Source organism: Rhinoderma darwinii, chromosome 6 (assembly GCF_050947455.1).
Source record: "Rhinoderma darwinii isolate aRhiDar2 chromosome 6, aRhiDar2.hap1, whole genome shotgun sequence".
Classification (NCBI taxonomy): Eukaryota; Metazoa; Chordata; class Amphibia; order Anura; family Rhinodermatidae; genus Rhinoderma; species Rhinoderma darwinii.
In genome coordinates, this window is record NC_134692.1 from 90,425,561 (window position 1) to 90,450,028 (window position 24,468).

Consider the following 24,468-nt stretch of genomic DNA (forward strand, 5'->3'; position numbering starts at 1 on the left):
TCGAGATCATCTTCTCGTGACAAACGAAGATCAAGGTCCAGGGACCGGAACAGGCATCATCGTAGTCGCTCAGGAAGTCGTAACAAAAGTCACCATGGCAGTTCACGTGATAGGGAGCGTTCTAGAAAATAACTATTATGAAAGCAGCTGAAATAGGTATTGATTTGTTGATTTAATTTGGAACAAAAAAATGTAATCTCTTACAAAATAAATTCATTTTAATGTTAACAGATATGTTAAGAGAAAATTGTTAGTTTCCACCCAAGTTGTATTTGCATGACTACATATAAGGCACACCCAACTGTATTATAGATCTTTACCAGTTCTGCTTAGTATGACGCTAATTTTATATGCAGTCCATGTGCTGCGATGTGGAAAAATAAAAATAGCAGCATTTTCTTTTTCCATTCATTCTCCTCATTCAGGTGGAGTGTACCCTGATTGATGGCAATTGAGTAACTAAAGAGTGGAAGGTAGAATTGTATATGAGAACCTGCATCTTAAAGGCATGCGGTTCTTTTAAGTTGCCACTTGCAACTTGAATATCCACTTTTTCAAAGAGTTATACATTATTAACCAATTTAGCTTCCTTTTATTATAAAACTGTTCCTAAACTGCCTCCCCTATACTCATTTACTGGCCGTTCCTAGGGAAAATCCGTATTCCGCACCATACACACTGAATACAGGTACTCTGTGTGGGGAACACTTTATGCTGCCTGCTCCTAAAACACGCACACAATGTCTGTGTATTGGGTATTTCTACAACAGACTTATCCAGTCCATTCCAAATAACCAGCCACTCTGATCTCCTTTCCCTGCAGGAGGCTTTGAGTGAGGGACTAGCGAGGAAATCCAGCTGAAGGTGTGCTTCCCAGACCATTTAGAGCATCTGGCAGGGAGATCAGATAAGCACCAGGTTTCAGGAGCAGGCAGCATGAAGTGTTCACCACACAGGGTAGCTGTATTCAGTCCTTAAAGAGGCTCTGTCACCAGATTTTGCAACCCCTATCTGCTATTGCAGCAGAACGGCGCTGCAATGTAGATTACAGTAACGTTTTTATTTTTAAAAAACGAGCATTTTTGGCCAAGTTATGAACATTTTCATATTTATGCAAATGAGGCTTGCAAAAGTACAACTGGGCGTGTTGAAAAGTAAAAGTACAACTGGGCGTGTATTATGTGCGTACATCGGGGCGTGTTTACTACTTTTACTAGCTGGGTGTTGTGTATAGAAGTATCATCCACTTCTCTTCAGAACGCCCAGCTTCTGGCAGTGCAGACACAGCGTGTTCTCCAGAGATCACGCTGTGTCGTCACTCACAGGTCCTGCATCGTGTCGGACGAGCGAGGACACATCGGCACCAGAGGCTACAGATGATTCTGCAGCAGCATCGGCGTTTGCAGGTAAGTCGATGTAGCTACTTACCTGCAAATGCTGATGCTGCTGCAGAATCAACTGTAGCCTCTGGTGCCGACACGATGCAGGACCTGTGAGTGACGTCACAGATCTGCACTGCCAGAAGCTGGGCGTTGTGAAGAGAAGTGGATGATACTTCTCGTCAGAAAGCCCAGCTAGTAAAAGTAGTAAACACGCCCCGATGTACGCACATAATACACGCCCAGTTGTACTTTTACTTTTCAACACGCCCAGTTGTACTTTTGCAAGCCTCATTTGCATAAATACGAAAATGGTCATAACTTGGCCAAAAATGCTCGTTTTTTAAAAATAAAAACGTTACTGTAATCTACATTGCAGCGCCTATCTGCTGCAATAGCAGATAGGGGTTGCAAAATCTGGTGACAGAGCCTCTTTAAGGCCAGGGGCGTAACTAGGAAAGACTGGGCCCCATAGCAAACTTTTGACTGGGGCCCCCCTCCCCTTTTTTACAGCCCGCCCCTGTAGATAACGCCATACAGCCCCCTCTGTAGATAACGCCATACAGCCCCCTCTGTAGATAGCGCCATACAGTCCCCTCTGTAGATAACGCCATACAGCCCCCTCTGTAGATGGCGCCATACAGCCCCCTCTGTAGATGGCACTGTATGGCGCCATCTACAGAGGGGGCTGTATGGCGCCATCTACAGAGGGGGCTGTATGGCGCCATCTACAGAGGGGGCTGTATGGCGCCATCTACAGAGGGGGCTGTATGGCGCCATCTACAGAGGGGGCTGTATGGCGCCATCTACAGAGGGGGCTGTATGGCGCCATCTACAGAGGGGGCTGTATGGCGCCATCTACAGAGGGGGCTGTATGGCGCCATCTACAGAGGGGGCTGTATGGCGCCATCTACAGGGGGGGCTGTATGGCGCCATCTACACGGGGGGCTGTATGGCGCAATCTACACAGGGGGGCTTACAGCCCCCCCCTGTAGGGAACGCCATACAGCCCCCCCCTGTAGGGAACGCCATACAGCCCCCCCCTGTAGGGAACGCCATACAGCCCCCCCCCTGTAGGGAACGCCATACAGCCCCCCCCCCTGTAGGGAACGCCATACAGCGTCCCCAACCCCCCATAAAAATGTGACCTACAGTGTGAAAAGACAAAAGACATGTATCCCCTATCCACAGGATAGGGAATACATGTGTTATCGCTGGCAGCGATAGGGAGAACGGGGGACCGAAAGTCCCCTGAAGTTCTCCGTGACTTCCGGCGTCTGCGCAGCACAATAAAAATGAAAGGAGCGCTGGTCACACAAGCGCGACCGGCGCTCCATTCATTTCTACGGAGCTGCCGACACAGACCCCGGAAGTCCGAGGTTTGTGATGGAGAACTTCGGGGGACTTTCAGTCCCCTGTTCTCCCTATCAATGCCAGCGATCACACATGTATCCCCTATCCTGTGGATAGGGGATACATGTCTTTTGTTTAATGGCAGAGCGGGGAGATACCTCCCTGCTCTGCCGTAGTGTTCAGTGGCGTCCCGCTGTAGCAGCCACAGCGGCTGCTAGCGGAGCCTCCGGCCATGGTGGGGGCCCGTGCCGGCGGGCGACACGGGCCCCCTCATGCCGCGGGCCCCGTAGCAGCCGCTACGGCTGCTATAGCGGTAGTTACGCCACTGCTTACGGCGCTGAATACAGATTTTCCCTATCAACTGCCACTGGCTGAGGACAGGGGCAGCAGTTCAGGAACGGTTTTACAATAAAAGGATGCCTAATTGATTAATGAAGTATATTGCAATATTTCTTGAAATCGCCTGCCCTATACATTATAAAAAAAATAAATAAAAATGAAGTGATAGTTACCCTTTATAGGGGTTGTCCAGCCAAGGGATGTTTTTTTCATACTGATAACCTATCCACAGGATAGATCATCAGTATGTGACTGGTGGGGGCCCGACACCCGGACCCCACCTAGATCAGTTGTACTAGCTGCCTCTGGCCACCAGATATTATGCAGTGTTCAGTGCCAGAAGCAGATGGCTTCTTACACTGCATAGCAACCATGCTGCAGAACTACAAGTTTGCTCCTATTCACTTGAAGCTGATCGCTGCGGGTCCAGGTGTCGAACCACCACCGATCATGTACTGATGACCGATCCTGTGGAAAGGTCGTCCGGACAACCCCTTTAAGCTCCCTCTGTCTAGCATTCTATCTGTTGAAAAGGGACTGTCAGCTGAATATTCTTCCCTATGTAAGGGCAGTATATTACAGCTTGAGTACTCCTATTATCCAAAATGGCACCAAAAATAGTTATCCTGTTTGGGTAATAGGAGTGATGACTACATCAGATTCATTATTAGGAGTCCACTTTATTCATGAGGGTAGTGCTCCTTCTACCCCTCTCCGCTGTGACTGATGTGCTGCTTCGTATTCATATATGCAAGGAATTAAAAAAAAATCATATGCAAGGAATATAGAAAAATCACCATATTAAGAGATTACTTATATAGTTACATAGCTACATAGTACGGTTGAAAAAAGGACGAGTCCATCAAGTTAAACCAAGGGATGGGAAAATGGAAGGGATGAAACAAAATTTCTACACATTGACATAGATCATTTCATAGAGCAAAAAAATATCAGCTCCTAAGCCTTTTTAAAAGCCATCTACTGTCCCTGCTGTGACCAGCTCCTGCGGTCGACTATTCCATAGATTCACAGTAAAGAAGGCTTGTGGCCTCTGCAGGTTGAACCTTTTTTCTCCAGACAGAGGGAGTGACCCCTTGTTTTTTGAGGGGGTTTTACATGCAACAGGATTTCACCATATATTTTTGTATGTGCCATTCATATATTTATACAAATTAATCATGTCCCCCCTTAATTGTCTCTTTTCAAGGCTAAATAGGTTTAATTCTTTTAATCTTTCCTCATAACTTAGATTCTCCATGCCCCTAATTAGCTTCGTTGCTCTTCTTTGTATTTTTTCCAACTCCAGGGCATCCTTTCTATGAACTGGAGCCCAGAACTGAACTGCATAGTCTAGATGGAGCCGCACTGAGGGGCGTAACTAGGAAAGACTGGGCCCTATAGCAAACTTTTGACTGGGGCCCCCCCTCCGCTGGGTATCACACAACCCCCCCCTTGTAGATAGTGCCTCCCTATAGATTCCACCACACAGCGCCCCCCTATAGATAGCACCATACACAGCCCCCTGTAGATAACGCCTTACAGCCCCAGTGTAAATAACGCCTTACAGCCCCCCTGTAGATAACGCCATACAGCCCCCCTGTAGAGAACGCCATACAGCCCCCCTGTAGAGAACGCCATACAGCCCCCCTGTAGAGAACGCCATACAGCCCCCCTGTAGAGAACGCCATACAGCCCCCCTGTAGAGAACGCCATACAGCCCCCTGTAGAGAACGCCATACAGCCCCCTGTAGAGAACGCCATACAGCCCCCTGTAGAGAACGCCATACAGCCCCCTGTAGAGAACGCCATACAGCCCCCTGTAGAGAACGCCATACAGCCCCCTGTAGAGAACGCCATACAGCCCCCTGTAGAGAACGCCATACAGCCCCCTGTAGAGAACGCCATACAGCCCCCTGTAGAGAACGCCATACAGCCCCCTGTAGAGAACGCCTTACAGCCCCCCTGTAAATAACGCCTTACAGCCCCCCTGTAAATAACGCCTTACAGCCCCAGTGTAAATAACGCCTTACAGCCCCCCTGTAGATAACGCCATACAGCCCCCCTGTAGATAACGCCATACAGCCCCCCTGTAGATAACGCCATACAGCCCCCTGTAGAGAACGCCATACAGCCCCCCTGTAGAGAACGCCATACAGCCCCCCTGTAGAGAACGCCATACAGCCCCCCTGTAGAGAACGCCATACAGCCCCCCTGTAGAGAACGCCATACAGCCCCCCTGTAGAGAACGCCATACAGCCCCCCTGTAGAGAACGCCATACAGCCCCCCTGTAGAGAACGCCATACAGCCCCCCTGTAGAGAACGCCATACAGCCCCCCTGTAGAGAACGCCATACAGCCCCCCTGTAGAGAACGCCATACAGCCCCCCTGTAGAGAACGCCATACAGCCCCCCTGTAGAGAACGCCATACAGCCCCCCTGTAGAGAACGCCATACAGCCCCCCTGTAGAGAACGCCATACAGCCCCCCTGTAGAGAACGCCATACAGCCCCCTGTAGAGAACGCCATACAGCCCCCTGTAGAGAACGCCATACAGCCCCCTGTAGAGAACGCCATACAGCCCCCTGTAGAGAACGCCATACAGCCCCCTGTAGAGAACGCCATACAGCCCCCTGTAGAGAACGCCATACAGCCCCCTGTAGAGAACGCCATACAGCCCCCTGTAGAGAACGCCATACAGCCCCCTGTAGAGAACGCCATACAGCCCCCTGTAGAGAACGCCATACAGCCCCCTGTAGAGAACGCCATACAGCCCCCTGTAGAGAACGCCATACAGCCCCCTGTAGAGAACGCCATACAGCCCCCTGTAGAGAACGCCATACAGCCCCCTGTAGAGAACGCCATACAGCCCCCTGTAGAGAACGCCATACAGCCCCCTGTAGAGAACGCCATACAGCCCCCTGTAGAGAACGCCATACAGCCCCCTGTAGAGAACGCCATACAGCCCCCTGTAGAGAACGCCATACAGCCCCCTGTAGAGAACGCCATACAGCCCCCTGTAGAGAACGCCATACAGCCCCCTGTAGAGAACGCCATACAGCCCCCTGTAGAGAACGCCATACAGCCCCCTGTAGAGAACGCCATACAGCCCCCTGTAGAGAACGCCATACAGCCCCCTGTAGAGAACGCCATACAGCCCCCTGTAGAGAACGCCATACAGCCCCCTGTAGAGAACGCCATACAGCCCCCTGTAGAGAACGCCACATAGCCCCCTCCCCGCTGTAGATCACGCCACATGGCCCCCCTCCCCGCTGTAGATCACGCCACATGGCCCCCCTCCCCGCTGTAGATCACGCCACATGGCCCCCCTCCCCGCTGTAGATCACGCCACATGGCCCCCCCTCCCCGCTGTAGATCACGCCACATGGCCCCCCCTCCCCGCTGTAGATCACGCCACATGGCCCCCCCTCCCCGCTGTAGATCACGCCACATAGCCCCCCTCCCCGCTGTAGATCACGCCATACGGAACCCCCCTGTAGATAACGCCATACGGAACCCCCCTGTAGATAACGCCATACGGAACCCCCCTGTAGATAACGCCATACGGAACCCCCCTGTAGATAACGCCATACGGAACCCCCCTGTAGATAACGCCATACGGAACCCCCCTGTAGATAACGCCATACGGAACCCCCCTGTAGATAACGCCATATAGCCCCCCCCCCGCTGTAGAGAACGCCATATAGCGCCCCCCCCCACAAAAAAAATATATAAAACGGCCTATAGTTTATCCTACAAAAGACATGTATCCCCTAAGGCGAACGGGGGACCGAAAGTCCCCCGAAGTTCTCCATGACAAACCTCGGGCTTCCGGCGTCTCCGCAGTTCAGTAAAAATTAAAGGAGCGCTGGTCACGCGTGCGCACAAGCGCAACCGGTACGCCAGTCATTTCTATGGAGCTGCAGTCAGACCCCTGAAGTCCGATGTTTGTCATGGAGAACTTTGGGGGACTTTCGGTCCCCCGTTCTCCTTATCGCTGGGCGTCCCAGCGATCACACATGTATCCCCTATCCTGTGGATAGGGGATGCATGTCTTTTCTAGGAACAACCCCTTCAGTGGCGTCGCGGCCATGGGGGGGCGTGCCGCATCCTGCGGGCCTCGTAGCAGCCGCTACAGCTGCTATAGTAGTAGTTACGCCACTGGCCGCACTAATGCTTTGTAAAGTGGTAATATATCCCTGTCCCGCGAGTGAATGCCCCTTTTTAATACACGACAATATCTTGCTGACTCTAGAAGTAGATGACTGACAATGCATGCTGTTGTTTTGTTTATGATCTACAAGTACACCCAGATCCTTCTCAACAAGTGACTCTCCCAGTGTAGCTCCCTCTAAGACATATGATGCATGCAGATTGTTGGTACTAGGGATGCACGATGCATCGAAACTTCGATACTCTGTATCCCCAAACGGTTCGATACCGCTATTTCATGTATTTCGATACTTAGCTGCGCAGCCGCACAGCTAAGTATAGTAACACATGAATGTATGAGAGCGGGACTACGGCTGTGTGATACAGCCATTGCCACGCTCCTGACAGTTGTTGGCCGTCAGGATGATGCGATGCGGCCAATGAGCAGCGACACTGAAGACCGCACATGGCGGGCGCACTGCAAAACACTCCCATGTTCTGTCCTCAGTGCCTGAACCGCCGCTCTTTAGTGCAGCGCCGGCCACATCACCTCATGCTGCCTGCGTGCGCAATTATGTCAGGAGTTGGGGCAATGACTATTACACAGCCGCAGCCCCGCTCTATAACGGCGGAGATCAGAGAAACCTTATCTCCGCCGCTATTCCCCTGAATGCTGCGATCAAAGCTGACTGCAGCATTCAGGGGAAAATGAGAAGGGGAAGGTGCCCCTTGGATCGCATCACAGGAATCCCTGTGACGCGATTTGAGGGACATACCATATATGGGCAGACAGCCCAGGGTCCATTGAAGGACCCCAGGGCTGTCCTAACATATTTCTTGTTGTTAGGGCATACTTAGGTATGTCCTAACCACTGCCTGTGTACTATCAGTACACAGGCTAATGTACTGGCATATAAATATGTCAGTAGATTAAAGTTTAAAAATAAAGTAAAAACAAAGTAATGTTAAATTTAAAAAAAAATACACATAAACCTTTTTTACAATAAACATTAAAATAAGTCTCAATACATAAAATATACACATATTCGGTATTGGCGCGGCCGTAATAACCTGCACAACTAGTTTTTTGCATCATTTTTGATGTCTACGCTCTAAAAATATAAAATAAACACTGCTTTCTTTCACTTATTGTTCGGGTACAAGGTGTGATGAATTTAACCTCCATGTGCCTCACATTAATAGTAATTAACCCCATCATGTACCTTACACATTAACCCATTATGACTGAGTAACATGATGTGATTAATGACTATTAATGTGAGGCACATTTAAAATTCATCACACCTCTTGCCTCCCATCAGAAAACGGAAGAACTTTTTTTTTTATTACTGATGGCAAAGTATCGAATTGGTATCGAAATCGCAATACTAAACGAAGTATCAGTATCTAAGTCCAAATTCTGGTATCGTGACATCCCTAGTTGGTACCCAGATGCATAATTTTACATTTATCTACATTAAACCTCATTTGCAAGTGGATATCCAAACACTGTGTGTCCAAATCATCTTGCAATTTACGAACATCTTCCATAGACTGAAAAATACTACATAGCTTGGTGTCTTCAGCAAAAATAGAAAAAGTGCTATTATTCCCATCCTCTAGATCATTAACCCCTTCAAGACACAGCCTGTTTTGGCCTTCAGGACACAGCCAATTTTTTCAAATCTGACATGTTTCACTTTATGTGGTAATAACTTCGGAATGCTTTTACCTATCCAAGCGATTCGGAGATTGTTTTCTCGTGACACATTGCACTTTGTTACTGGCAAAATCTGCTCGATACATTAAGTATTTAATTGTGAAAAATACCAAAAATTGTTGCTAATTAACATCACCCATATGTCTACTTTAGATTGGCATCGTTTTTTGAACATCCTTTTATTTTTCTATGACGTCACAAGGCTTAGAACTTTAGCAGCATTTCTCACGTTTTCAAGAAAATTTCAAAAGCCTATTTTTACAGGGGCCAGTTCAGTTGTGAAGTGGGTTTTAGGGCCTTATATATTAGAAATCCTCGATAAGTCACCCCATTTTAAAAACTTCACCCCTCAAAGTATTCAAAACAGCATTTAGAAAGTTTCTTAACCCTTTAGATGTTTCGCAGGAATTAAGGCAAAGTAGATGTGAAATTTTCAAATTTCTTTTTTTTTTTTGCAGAAATTCATTTTTCATCTTTTTTTTGTAACACAGAAAGTTTTACCAGAGAAATGCAACTCCATATCTATTGCCCAGATTCTGCACTTTTTAGAAATACCCCACATGTGGCCCTAGTGCACTTATTGACTGAAGCACCGGCCTCAGAAGCAAAGGAGCACCTAGAGGATTTTGGTGCCTCCTTTTTATTAGAAAATATTTTAGGCTCCATGTCGGGTCTGAAAGGCTCTTGCAGCACCAAAACGGTGGAAATCCCCCAAAAGTGACCCCATTTTGGAAACTATACCCCTTGAGGAAATTATCTAGGGGTATAGTGAGCATTTTGACCTTGCAGGTTTTTTGCAGAAATTATTGGAAGTAGGCCGTGAAAATGAAAATCTACATTCTTTCAAAGAAAATGTAGGTTTAGCTAATTTTTTCTAATTTCCACAAGGACTAAAAGGAGAAAATGCACCACTACTTTTGTAAATCAATTTCTCCCGAGTAAAACAATACCCCACATGTGGTCATAAACGGCTGTTTGGGGACACGGCGGAGCTTAGAAGGGAAAGAGCGCCATTTGGCTTTTGGAGCTCAAATTTAGCAGGAATGGTTTGCGGAGACCACGTCGCATTTGCAAAGCCTCTAAGGGACCAAAACAGTGAAAACACCAAAAAAGTGACTCCATTTAGGAAACTACACCCCTTGAAGAATCCATCTAGGGGTGTAGTGAGCATTTTGAACCCACAGGGGTTTCATAGATTTTATAAGAATTGGGCAGTGAAGATAAAAAAAATGCTTTTTTTCCAATAAGACGTAGCTTTAGCTCAAAATTTTTCATTTTCTCAACAAATAAAGGAATAAAAGAACCCCAACATTTGTAAAGCAACTTCTCTGGAGTACGGCAATACCCCATTTGTGGTCATAAACTGCTGTTTGGGCATACGGCAAGGATCAGAAGAGAAGGAGGCTTTTGAAGTACAGATTTTGCTGGATTGGTTTCTTGACACCATGTCACTTTTGCAAAGCTCCTAAGGTACCAGTACAGTGGAAACTCCCCAAAAGTGACTCAATTCCCGAAACTACACCCCTTGAGGAATTAGTCTAGGGGTGTAGTGAGCATTTTGACCCCACAGGTGTTTCATAGATTTTATTAGAATTGGGCAGTGAAAATTAAAAAAAATCCTTTTTCTTCAATAAGACGTCGTTTTAGCAGAAAATGTTTCATATTCTCAACAAATAAATGAAAAAAAGCACCCCAACACTTGTAAAGCAACTTCTCCTGTGTACGGCAATACCACATATGTGGTCATAAACTGCTGTTTGGGCACAGAGTAGGGCACAGAAGGGAAGGAGCGCCATTTGGCTTTTGGAGTACAGATTTTGCTGGATTGGTTTCTGGTCGCATTTGCAAAGTCCCTGTGGGACCAAAACAGTGGAAACTACCCAGAAGTGACCCCATTTTGGAAACTACACCCCTCAAGGTGTAGTGAGCATATTAACCCCACAGGTGATTGCAACATCGAGTGCACACCAATTTCTGCCAGAGTGAAAATGGTTTTTCAAGAGATATGTCAATATGTGGCGCCCAGCTTGTCCCACTGGAGACACACACCCCAAAAATTGTTAAAAGGGTTCTCCCCGGTATGGCGATGCCATATATGTGGAAGTAAACTGCTGTTTGGGCACACTGTAGGGTTCAGAAGGGAGGTAGCGCCATTTGGCTTTTGGAGCGTGGATTTTGCTTGTAGTAGTTTTGTGTCTTACTGGTGTTTCAGTTTATAATGTGGGGGTACATGTAAGTAGTATATAAGGGGCATAGTCAGGTGGTATAGTGGGGTAAAAAAAAAACAATAAAATAATTCATAGATGTGTGTTATGCTGTGACACAATCCTTTCTGCACAGGCCGGTGTCGCACTAATAAATGGTCTTTACTTATTCCCCTTTTGATCCACACTCTGCACCTTTGAAGTTTTGGAAATTTTGCTGGGAAAGTGTTGTCCTGGTAGAATACGGGCGCCCTCACTTCCAGCAGATATGTTTAGGCCCTCCCCTTCCTGGTTCCCTAATTTTTGTGGCCTTGATAATTCGCTACTTGAAACAGAAGAAACGTTCCCCTCGGGCCGGCACAACTGCATATTTTTATTTCCTGGCTTATTGGTGCCTTGACTAATTGTATTTTTTCATAGACGTAGTGGTATGAGGGCTGTTTGTTTTTTTTTGTGGGACGAGCTGAAGTTTTTATTGGTACCATTTTGGGGTACATGCGACTTTTTGATCACTTGTTATCCTTTTTTTTTTTTTTTGGGGGAGGCAAGGTGACCAAAAAACAGCAATTCTGGCATATTTTTTTAGTTCTTTTTATACAGCGTTCACCACACATTATAAATTAAATTTTAGCTTTATTCTGCGGGTCAGTCCGATTCCGGTAATACCTAATTTATAGAACTTTTTTATGTTTTACAACTTTTTGCACAATAAAATAACTTTTGTAAAGAGAATGGATTTTTTTCTGTCGCCAAGTTGTGAGAGCCATAACGGTTTTACATTTTTCGTCGACGGAGCTGTATGAGGGCTTGTTTTTAGCGAGACGAGTTATAGTTTTTATAGGTACCATTTTTAGGTACATGCGACTTTTTTAGTTATTTTTTTTACGGCGTTCACTGTGCGGAATAAATAACATAATATTTTTATAGTTAAGGTCGTTACGGTCGCAGCGATACCAAATATGTATGGCTTTATTATTTTTTTCAACAATAAATGACTTGATAAGGGAAAAAGGGCGATTGTGTTTTGTGTTATTATTTGAACTTTTATTGCATTTTTTACAACTTTTATTTTTACTTACACTTTTTTTGACACTTCTTTAGTCCCACTAGGGGACTTGAAGGTCCAACTGTTTGTTTGATGTTCTAATACATTGCACTACCTATGTAGTGCAATGTATTAGAACTGTCAGTTGTTCACTGACAGCAAGCCGATCAGGCTCTGCCTCTGGGCGGGTCCTAATCGGCTTACTTAATGGCAGATAGGAAGCCATTGTTAGGGCTACTGTTGCCATAGTAGCAGTCTCCAGCCTTGCCATCGCATGGCAAGGCTGCCGATTTGCTACAAACCTCTAGGATGCAGCGATCACAATGGAATGCTGCATCGAAGGGGTTAATGCCAGGAATCAGAGCTAGCTCCGGTTCTTGGCGATAGATCGGGGTGTCCGCTGTAACATACAGCGGACACACACTGCTGATGACGCCGGCTCAGCTTCTGAGCCGCCGCCATCTTGCCGATGGTACCGGAAGCCTCCTGGGCCCCGCCGACGACTGGGCATAGGAGGATTCCGTTACTGGCGGACCGGGAGGTAAGTATTAGGGTTTAATCGGTCGGATCTGAGGCTAGCTCCGGTCCTGGCCGATACCTCAGGGTGCCAGCTGTAACATACAGCTGTCACCCGGCGGTGATGTCGCTGGCTCAGCTCCTGAGCCAGCTCCATCTGTTTCACGTACAGTTACGTGGAGATGCGGGAAAAGACCATCTCCCATCACGTAACTGTACGTGAAATGGCGGTAAGGGGTTAATAAATAAGTTGCATAATAGTGGTCCCACCACGGAACCCTGGGGTACACCACTTATAACCAGGGACCATTCAGAGTAGGAATCATTGACAACAACTCTCTGGATACGGTCCTTGAGCCAAAAACTATATACATCTGGTATCGCAGTAATCGTACCGACCCGCAGAATAAAGTAAAATGTAATTTATAGCGCACAGTGAAAAGTGTAAAAAGAAAAAAAGACAAAAAACATTGTCAGAATTTGTTTTTGTCACTTTGCTTGCCAAAAAAATCTAATAAAAAGTGATAAAAAAATCACATGTACCCTAAAATGGTACCAATGAAAACTACAGATTGTTCCGCAACAAATAAGTCCTCGCACATCTACGGTGAAGAAAAAAGAAAAAAAGTTCTGGCTCTCAGAATATAGCGACAGAAATTGTGCAGTGTCCAGAAGCTGATAAAATCGGGCGCCATTTATCAGTGCGACATTGGCCACATATCTGCGGATTATTATTTATTTACCGAATTATTATACCCTCTTATTATGTCCTGATGTACTCTGCCCAATTTACACATACCCCCACATCATAAACTGAAATACCAGCAAGACCCCAAACAGAACAGTTACCAAGCAAACTCTGCGCTCCAAAAGCCAAATGGCGCTTCCTCCCTTCTGAGCCCCACAGCGTGCCCAAACACCAGCTTACGTCCACATATATGATATTTTATATCCGGGAGAACCCGCTCAACATTGTATGAGGTATTTGTCTTCAGTGGCACAAACTGGCCACAACATATTGTCTTCAGTGGCACAAACTGGGCACAACATATTGTGCGTTAAAATGGCACATCAGCGGAAAATTTTAATTTTCACTTTGCACCATCCGCTGCGCATTAATGCCTTCGCGCACCACGACTTAATAGCATGTCGTGGTGCGGTGGGTTATATATGGAGCGGGGCTCATGCGCTGTGCCCGTGCCATATTCTGCAGGTGTCCGCTGTATTACAGCTGACACACGGTACTAATGGACAGGAACAGCGATCGCGCTGTTACAGGAGCCTGTAAAAATGATATTATACTGCAATACATTAGTACTGCAGTGTATTGTACCAGCGACCTAATGATCGCTCGTTCCAGTCCCCTAAAGGGACTTTTGGGAGGTTTCCACTGTTTTGGTACCTCAGGGGCTTTGCAAATGCGACATGACACCCGAAAACCATTCCAGCTAAATTTGAGCTCCGAAAGCCAAATATTGTTCCTTCCCTTCTGAGTCTTGCCGTGGGTCCAAACAGCAGTTTATTACCACATATGGCATATTGCTGTAATCAGGACAAATTGCTTTACAAATTTTGGGGTGATTTTTCTCCTTTATTCATTGTAAAAATTAAACATTTCTATGTTTTTTCAGAAAAAAGTAGATTTTCATTTTCGCAGCCTAATTCCACTAAATTCAGCAAAAAAACTGTGGGGTCAAAATGCTAACTATACCCCTAGAAACATTCCTTGAGGGGTGTAGTCTACAAAATGGGCTCACTTTTGGGGGGTTTGCACCGTTTTGCTCCCTCCAGGGCGTTGCAAACGCGACATGGCACTGAAAACCAATCCAGCAAAATCTGCGCTTCAAAATTCAAATGGCGCTCCCTCCCTTCTGAGCTCTGCCGTGGGTCCAAACAGCAGTTTAGTACCACATATGGGGTATTGCTGTAATCTGGAGAAGTAGCTTTACAAGTTTTGGGGTGCTTTTTATTCTTTATTCCTTGCAAATATCTTTTTTTAAAATATTTTTTTCAGAAACAAAGTAGATTTTCACTATCACAGGCAAACTCCAATAAATATAGCAGAAGACCCGTGGGGTCAAGATGCTAACTATACCCCTAGAAAAAGTCCTTGATGGGTGCAGTTTCCAAAACCGTGTCACTTTTGGGGGATTTCCACTGTTTTGGCACTACAAGACCTCTTCAAACCCGACATGGTGCCTAAAATATATTCTAAAAAAAGGAGGCCACAAAATCCACTAGGTGCTCCTTTGCTTCTGAGGCCGGTATTTCAGTCCATTTTCACACTAGGGCCACATGTGGGATATTTCTAAAGACTGCAGAATCTGGGCAATAAATATTGTGTAGCGTTTCTCTGGTAAAACCTTCTCTGTTACAGAAAAAATTGTATTACAAATTAATTGCAGCAAAAAAAAAAAAAATTGTCAATTTCCCCTCTACATTGCTTTAATTCTTGTGAAACGCCTAAAGGGTTAAGAAACTTTCTGAATGCGGTTTTGAATACTTTGAGGGGTGCAGTTTTTAATATGGGGTGATTTATGGGGTCAATCTAGTACATAAGGCCCTCAAAGCCGCTTTAGAACTGAACTGGTCCCTGTAAAAATCGCCTTTTGACATTTTCTTGAAAATGTGAGAAATTGCTGTTAAAGTACTAAACCTTGTAACGTCCTAGAAAAATGAAATAATGTTCAAAAAACTATGCAAATATAAAGTAGACATATGGCATATGTGAAATAGTAACTATTTTGTGTGGTATTACTATCTGTTTTACAAGTAGATTTAAAATTTGAAAAAATCATAATTTTTGCAACATTTTCTCAGTTTTGGTGTTTTTCACAAATAAGCAATTAATTTATTGACCAAATTTTTCCACTAATATAAAGTACAATATGTCACGAGAAAAAAATCTCATAATCGCTTGGATAGGCAAAAGCATTCCGGAGTTATTACCACATAAAGTAACACATGTGAGATTTGAAAAAAATGGGGCTGGTCCTGAAGGCCAAAATTAGCTCGGTCTTGAAAGGGTTAAATTACCCATTAGAAGTGTATGAGGGACAGTGTCAAATGCCTTTGTAAAGTCCAAAAACACTTTATCCACGGATTCTAGGCTTCAACTCTCCTCTTCATAAAATCAAATCAGGTTAATTTGACAACTTCTGTCCTTAGTAAAACCGTGCTGGCTTTCACTTCTCTGGCGGAACGGGAGGGGCCTTCTAGCAACAAATGTCAGATCATGTCAATCTTTCCCATCCATACCGCCTTTGGACTTTTGTTTTAAAATGAAGCCTGTTGATCAGCCCCTGTATTGTCCTTTTATTACCCTCTATTTCCCCTCCTGGACTTTCCCATTATTCCCATCTATCTCCCCTCCTAGAATTTCCCATTTTGGACTGTTTCGTGTATAGGAGGCGTGGCTGTTGTTGGATGACAGTTGGTAGGGAAAAGGCAGTTGGGGGATGGAGTTAGCCATTTTACAGATTGGGTATCCAGGGTCCAAAGTAAAAAAAAGAAAGCAAAGTATTTACCATCAACCAACAAACTTTATCACAGCAAGTGGTATGTGGGCCCTCTGTGTCTTCGTCAAATAAACACACTGTTTTAACTGTTAAACTATTTTCTGTGTCCGCCTGGATTATTTCACCCTCAATGGCGATGCCGAGCACCCAATATCACCACATTTGGTGGCAGCGTGGGACGGGAATCCAGCCCGTACAACGATGAAGCAGCAGGGGACAGGTACTCCCAGTACTTCGCGGCCAGATAGTAAAAAAGAACAAAAAAAAAACAGCAGAGGGAGTGCACACGGGATACGACGCCTGCTTCTACCCCAGACAAGTCTTCCGACAGCCAAGATGTTCTAGTGGACCCCAGCAGCAGCCCCTACCTCTAAAACACAAAGAGGACATTGCAGGAGCTTTGCCATGTTCGAGGGATCCAGTTTGTTGACTGAGGTAAAGGCCGTGCTGGCAAGCAAGCTCATTGTGTGAGACAGAGCGTACCACGAGTGGACGACTAGGAGAAAGGGAACGGCCCCAGTGACTGATCTGACGGTTGGAGGTCCCTACACAGCACCCCCTCCTTGGCCACTGCCACTCTCATAAGTGAGATGCTAGCCGCCCTGGGCCCTAATTGCATCGAGCACGGGAGAGCCTGCGCAATGGAGTCGGTACTCCGGATCCCTATGCGAATCCCCATTGTAACGAGTGCACCAGGTACCCAGCGGCTACGGAGGGCCACACCTGCGGTTCAGCAACGTGCCCGCCTTTAGCGAGGCCACCACAGAAATTGACACGCACCTCCAAGTATTTGAGTCTATCATGGATGTGCATACCATTCCGACCTCGGAATGGGCAAAGTATGCTTGTCCCACCCTAACGGGTAAAGCCCTGGAAGTTTAACGGGCACTAAGTGTGGAGGACTGCCATGATTATTCCCGCCTGAAGGAGGTCATGCTCCAGCGTTTCACCCTCACCACAGACACCTACCAAGTAGCGCTCGGCCCACAGCACCCGTGTAGAGTTTGCTGCCCAGCTCCAGCAGAGATGCACCAAGTGGCTGAGGGGACACAGGTGAAGAGCGCGGAAGCTATTGAGTCTCTTCATCCTGGAGCAGCTCCTCTTGAAGATGGACCCCGAGATTCATGAGTGGGTCACCAACTGGAGCCCAGACATCCCAACGCAAGCGGTCTAAATGGAGAGGTACCAGCCGTCCTGACCCTCTATCTACTCATCATCCCCGTCCCGAGGGACCATCTCGACTGCCATTGAATCGTCCCTCGTTCCGGCCCGAGCCTTCCTCACCTTTGTGCACCCTGATTTAGTTCCAGAATGCCAGATCCTGAGAGATCGACATGCCAATGTCGCCCTGGCCGGCAGCCAGCAGAACCACATCCCCCTGGCCAGAGTGTTCATGGACTGGGGTGCCGGCCAGGGAATGGTCATCGTTGGCCGGATGGAATGCCTCACCACTGCAGCCCTCTTGGGGAACGACCTCTCCAGCCAGTTCGTGGCTGCAGTTACCTGCACCCAAGCCAGAAAGATGCAGCCGGATCAGCCGCTGCCACCTTCCTCCCCGGAGGTCTCCCAAGCTCCGGTCCCAGTAATCCCGCTCCCAGAGCCGCTGGTGGTAAGTTAACAAACCTCTGATGTTGCCAACCCGACAGATAAGACTGACTGCCAGGTAGACATGGGGGAGGTGGATAGAGCAGAGTTCCGGACTGCCCAAGCGACTGACCCCTCCTTAGCTCCAGCCCGTAGCGCTGCCGATCAAGTCCCTGTAGAAGGTGCCCAAGAGCAGTACAAATGGGAGAATGGATTGTTATATCGCATAAAACCGAGGCCCCATGGACCACCAGTAAGCAGCTGATGGTGCCCTTGCGCTACTGTTCCCAATTTCCTCGCCCTGGCCCATGATATACCCGCAGCAGGCCACTCCAGCAACCGGAAAACCGCAACCCGGCTCCAGCTAAACTTCGTTTTGGCCAGTGATGACACAGGACGTACGGCGGTACCGAGCCTTATGCCACGTATGTCAACTGTTAGGTGGAGCGCCTTGCAGAGTTCTGCTCTAGTCCATGCCCATTATTGGGGAACCCTTCCAGCGGGTAGCCATAGATCTGATAGGACCACTACCCAGCCGAAGTGGGAAGCGCTATATATTAACGCTGGTAGATTTCGCCACTCGCTACCCTGACGCAGTGGCTCTCTCATACCTGAATGCGGAGCACGTCACCCATTGCCTGATGGACATATTCAGTAGGGTAGGGTAGGGTTCCCGCAGGAGGTGCTAACAGACCACGGCTCTTTAAATTCCAAGGGGAACTGATGCAGTCCCTCTGGAATCGGTTTGATGTACGTCCACTAAGGACTATAGCCTATCACCCCCGAACGGACTGTGCGAAAGGTTCAATGGGACCCTCAAGTGATTGCTGCTCCGGTATGACCACGCGGAGGGGAAGGACTGAGAACGTTCTCTGCAGCAGCTTCTCTTCGCTTATAGAGAGGTGCCGCAGGAGTCTACCGGGTTCTCTCACTACACCCCTTAATAAAGACACCTTCAGGGTGTAGTTTCCAAAATGGGGTCACTCGTCAGGGGTTTCTTTTATTATTTCACATCAGAGCCCTGCAATTGTGAACCAATATTTTGTAAATCGCCAAATTAGTCCCCAACTTCACATGGTACACTTTCTCTCCAGTCAAATGTCCAGGTAAAAGATTAGGGCCACATGTGGGGTGATTCTAAAACCAGGAAACACAGCATAATAATTAGAGAGCTTTCTTGTTATGGTGGCACGAGCTGGGCACCACATATTTCCATTTTCACTCTGCAACATCGAGTGCACACTAATTTCTGCAAAACACCTCCTGGGTTAACATGCTCACTACACGCCTAGGTGAATACCTTGAAGGGTGTAGTTTCCAAAATGGGGGCACTTCAGGGAAGTTTCCACAGTTTTTGCCCCACAGGGGCTTTGCAAATGCGACATAGCGCCCAGAAACCTATCCAGCAAAATCTGCACTTCAAAAGCCAAATGGCGCTCCTTCCATTCTGAGCCCTACAGCAGTTTATTACCAGAAATGGGGTGTTGGAAATTGCTTTACAAATGTTGGTTCTGTTTTTCCTTTATTTGTTTAGAAGAAGAAAAATTTTGAGCTAAAGCAAAGTCTTATTGAAGAAAAAGAATTGGTTTTTTTTTCACTGCCCAATTTTAATAAAATCTGTGAAACACCTGTGGGGTCAAAATGCTCACAACACCCCTAGATGAATTCCTCAAGGGGTGTCGTTTCCTAAATGGAGTCACTTTTTGGGCGTTTTCACTGTTTTGGTCCCTCAGGGGCTTTGCAAATGCGACATGGCCTCCCCAAACCATACCTGCTAAATTTGAGCTCCAAAAGTCAAATGGCGCTCTTTCCATTCTAAGCTCTGCTGTATGTCCAAAATGCAGTTTATGACCACATGTGAGGTTTTATTTAACTCGGGAGAAATTGCTTTACAAATATTACTGTGCTTTTTCTCCTTTAGTTCTTGTGGGAATTAGAAAAAATTAGCTAAACCTACATTTTCTTTGAAAAAAATTAGGTTTTCATTTTAATGGCCTACTTCCAATAATTTCTGCAAAAAACCTGTGGGGTCAAAATGCTCACTGTACCCCGAGATAATTTCCTCAAGGGGTGTAGTTTCCAAAATAGGGTCACTTGTGGGTGGTTTCCACTGTTTTGTCCCCTCAGGGGCTTTGCAAATGTGACATGGCCTCCGCAAACCATTCCTGCTAAATTTGAGCTCCAAATGGCGCTCTTTCCCTTCTAAGCCCTGCTGTGTGTCCAAACAGCCATTTATGACCACATGTGGGGTATTCTTTTATTCGGGAGAAATTGCTTTACAAATGTTGTAGTGCTTTTTCTGCTTTAGTCCTTGTGGAAAAAAGAAAAAATTAGCTAAACCTACATTTTCTTTGAAAAAAATTAGGTTTTCATTTTCACGGGCTACTTCCAATAATTTCTGCAATAAACCTGTGGGATCAAAATGCTCACTATACCCCTAGATAATTTCTTTGAGGTGTGTAGTTACCCAAATGGGGTCACTTTTTGGGGATTTCCACTATATTGGCACCGCAAGAGCCCTTCAAACCGGACATGGTGCCTAAAATATATTCTAATAAAAAGGAGGCCCAAAATCCACTAGGTGTTCCTTTTGCTTCTGAGGCCTGTGTATCATTCCAATAGCATACTGGGGCCACATGTGGGATATTTCCTAAAACTGCAAAACCTGGGCAATAAATATTGTTTATGCGTTTCTCTGGTAAAACTTTGTGTTACAAAAGAAAATGGATAAAAATGAATTTCTGCCAAAAGAAAAGAATGACATTTCTAAATTTTACCTCTACTTTGCATTAATTCCTACGAATCGTCTAAAGGGTTAAGAAACTTTCTAAATGCTGTTTTGAATATTTTGAGGGATGCAGTTTTCAAAATGGGGGGTGACTTATTGGGGGTTTCTAATATATAAGGCCCTCAAAGCCGCTGCTGAACTGGCCCCTGTAAAAATAGCCTTTTGAAATTTTCTTGAACGTGAGAAATTGCTGCTAAAGTTCTAAGCCTCATAAGGTCCTAGAAAAATAAAAGGATGTTCACAAAACGATGCAAATCTAAAGTAGACATGGGGATGTTAATTAGCAACGGTATTACTGTCTTGCAAGCAGATACATTTAAATTTCGAAAAATGCTAATTTTTCACAATTTTGTTGTTTGATACATTCAGTATTTAATTGTGAAAATCTAATTTTGCCAATAACACTGTCCAATGTGTCACGAGAAAACAATCTCCAAATCGCTTGGATAGGTAAAAGGATTCTGAAGTTATTACCACGTAAACTGAAACATGTCAGATTTGAAAAATGAGGCCCTGTCAGGAAGGTCAAAAGTTGCCAAAGAGGGAAGGGGTTAAAGAGGTCCTCCAGTGAAAACACAACTTTCTATGTCTGCGTTCCCCACTGGACTGTATACCACACTCTACACTTCTTTTATGTATTCTGTACTTTGTGAATTGCTGCCTTGTCTGTGCATTAAAAAAAATCTTGATTCTTAGATTTCCCCCGCTTTCTCTTCCTCTCTGCTTTGCTATCCATTCCGTGATGCTTCAGCATAGCATCACATAACCAGCTAACCATGTTTCTGCATGCTGGGGGACACTCTGATTCTAGATGTATTAGTCTCTATATTCTCCGAAATAAGCCAAGAAACCATAAGTATACAGACAGAGGGGCTGCTCTATATTCTTCTACAGTATACCTATGTGACGGGAACCTGTCTAAGTATCGTCGTCGTCATCCCCTGTGAAAAAACTAGTGTGGTACTGGAACTTCTGAAGCCTGTGATGGGTGAGGCATAGATCTCCATACACAAGTAGAGCGTGTCACCGAGCCTGATTCGCACTGCTGCTAAGAAACCATCCTGGTCTGATATATAGATAGAAGCAGCAAGAAAAATAACTGATGAGAGACTGACACATGGAATACCATAATGGTACACATGGGAAAGTTTTGTTTTGGCCGGTGTGTCCCTTTAACCCCTTAATGACCAGCCTATTTTAAACCTTAATGACAAGCCATTTTTTACGTTTTTCCATCGTCGCATTCCAAGAGCTATAACCTTTTTATTTTTGCGTCGACATTTCTGTATAAGGTCTTGTTTTTTGCGGGACAAGTTGTATTTTTTAATAGCACCATTTTGGGGGACATATTATTTATTGATTAACTTTTATTAACTTTTTTTTGGGGGGGGAATAGAAAAAAACCTGAAATTTCGCCACTCTTTTTCGCGTCTTAAATCTACGCCGTTTACCGTGTGATATAAATAGCACAATAACTTTATTCAGCGGGTTGTTACGATTGCAACGATACCAAATTTGTATAGTTTTTGTATGTTTTACTACTTTTACACAGTAAACTTTTTTTTTAAAAATTATTTGTTTTTGTGTCTCCATATTTGAAGAGCCGTAACGTTTTTATTTTTTCGCCGATGCGGTTGTGTGAGGGCTTTTTTTTTGCGGGAAGACTTGTAGTTTTTATTGGTACCATTTTGGAGTAGATGCGACTTTTTGATCACTTATCAAATTTTTTTTAAGTCAGGATTCACAGAAAACAGCAATTTTTCCATCGTTTTTATTACATTTTTTACGGCGTTCACCATGTGGGTTAAATAATGTAATAGATTTATAGTTGGGGTCGTTACGGACGCGGCGATACCAAATATGTGTAACATTTTTTACTTTATTTTGTTTTTTTAAAGGGTATGTTCACACGGCCTATTTACGGACGTATTTCGGGCGTTTTTGCCCCGAATTACGTCCGAAAATAGCGCCTCAATAGCGCTGGCAAACATCTGCCCATTGAAAGCAATGGGCAGATGTTTGTCTGTTCACACGCGGCGTAGTTTACGCGCCGCTGTCAAATGACGGCGCGTAAATAGACGCCCGCGTCAAAGAAGTGACCTGTCACTTCTTTGGCCGTAATTGGAGCCGTTATTCATTGACTCCAATGAATAGCAGCGCCAATTACGCCCGTAATTGACGCAGCGTTCAAGCGCCTGCACATGCCGGTACGGCTGAAATTACGGGGATGTTTTCAGGCTGAAACATCCCCGTAATTTCAGCCGTAATGGACGCCCTCGTGTGAACATACCCTTATAGTAAAGCATTTTGTAAGGGGAAAAGCTGTGTTTTTCTTTTTTTCACATTTTTTTTTAAATTAATTTTATTAAACTTTTTTTTTACTAGTCCCACTAGGGGACTTTAATATGCCATTCCCCGATGGCTATTATAATACACTGCAATACTTTTGTATTGCAGTTCATTACTGCCTGTCCTTTTAAAACGGACAGGCATCTGCTATTTCATGCCTCCGGCATGATCTAGCAGGCATTCGCTCCAGGCAGACCTGGGGGCCTTTATTAGGCCCCCGGCTGCCATTAGAGACACAGACACTCGGCGATCGTATCGCCGGGTGTCGGTGGGAGAGAGAGGGAGCTCCCTCCATCTCTCCAAAACCACTCAGATGCGGTGCACGCTATTGTGCACCGCATCGGAGGGGTTAAACGGGTGAGATCGATACTAATATCGATCTCACACGGCAGAGCAGGGACGCCCCCAGCCCTCAGCTGCCTCTAGCAGCTGAGAGCAGGGAGATTTGACGCTCCCTGCTCTGTTTACTTTATCCTGATGCAGTGCCGTAAAAAGGCATATGCATCAGAATAAACCCGTTATTGGCCGCCGTTAAAAGGCGTATTGGCGGTCACTAACGGGTTAATTAACAATACCCCCTTTGCCTAATTAATATGCATTTTTGCCCAAATCTCCACCTCATGCCTTCATATGTTCATGGGGAAAGTTATGCAGAAGAATTTTTATTACTGTGTTTTGTTACAGCTTCCTGTTTTGTATTATAAATGTAACTAAATTATTTATTTATTTATTTATTTTTATATTTTAGATCGGTTGGAATTACACAGCTACCGTGTTTGTCATGAAGTCTGATTTTGCATATGGGGAACTTGCAGTACTTCAAATAACATTCTTTGTGTTGTATTTTTAAGTAATCGAGCAATGTTCTATAAATGATAATAAAGCTTTTTTCTTACTGAAAACTCACATTTGATAAACGTAATTTTTATTTTTTTTCAAAATAGCCATGTTACTAAATTCAAGTCTGCTTGCCCTCAATTTTGAAAGTAGTTGGAGTATAATTAAAACATTTGTTTATTGTACAGTTTGTTCATTGTGGTTGTGTTTTTACTTTAGGAGAGGTGGATGGGATACCAAAACTGCTATATGAAGATAAACCTGTTTGTCACATCTGAGTCATATTTGATAATCAATGCATCTTCCCCAAAATTTAGTATGTATACTAGATATAAAACCTGTTTTTTGTTACTATATTTTTTGAAAACTCAAGCATTAGATTTGGCTAAAAAAAATAATATATATATATATATATATATATATATATCTCTAAACTCTTGACATTAGTGTTACAGGTTTACACCAGCAGGTAGTTAGTAATGTGGTTTGTCTCAGAGCTGCATGCAATAATTAACAAATATTTTTTTTTTTTAAAAACCTCTGAAAAGATCAGCACTGCTCGTTAAGTTACTTTTCAGTAGCCATATTAATGCTGCAATAGGGTACTGTCCAGTACAATTTGGCCTCTTATTTTAGCCGATTTCTCATCGCTTCGGCGTCTGTCAGAAGCGCACGCTCTCCTTCATC

At 45.1% G+C, this 24,468-nt stretch overlaps 1 protein-coding gene across 3 annotated transcripts in view; it reads left to right on the top strand.

Annotated features, from left to right (window-relative positions):
- Positions 1-23,850, top strand: part of LUC7L (LUC7 like) — a 128,868-nt gene extending 105,018 nt beyond the window's left edge. For all 3 annotated transcript variants that reach the window (XM_075830031.1, XM_075830030.1, XM_075830029.1), the window contains 2 exons: positions 1-156; positions 23,693-23,850. The exon at positions 1-156 is cut by the window's left edge. In XM_075830031.1, the coding sequence (XP_075686146.1) occupies positions 1-132 (132 nt within the window). In that variant the 3' untranslated portion in view covers positions 133-156; positions 23,693-23,850. The remainder of the gene's footprint in view (positions 157-23,692) is intronic.
- Positions 23,851-24,468: the final 618 nt, after the last annotated feature.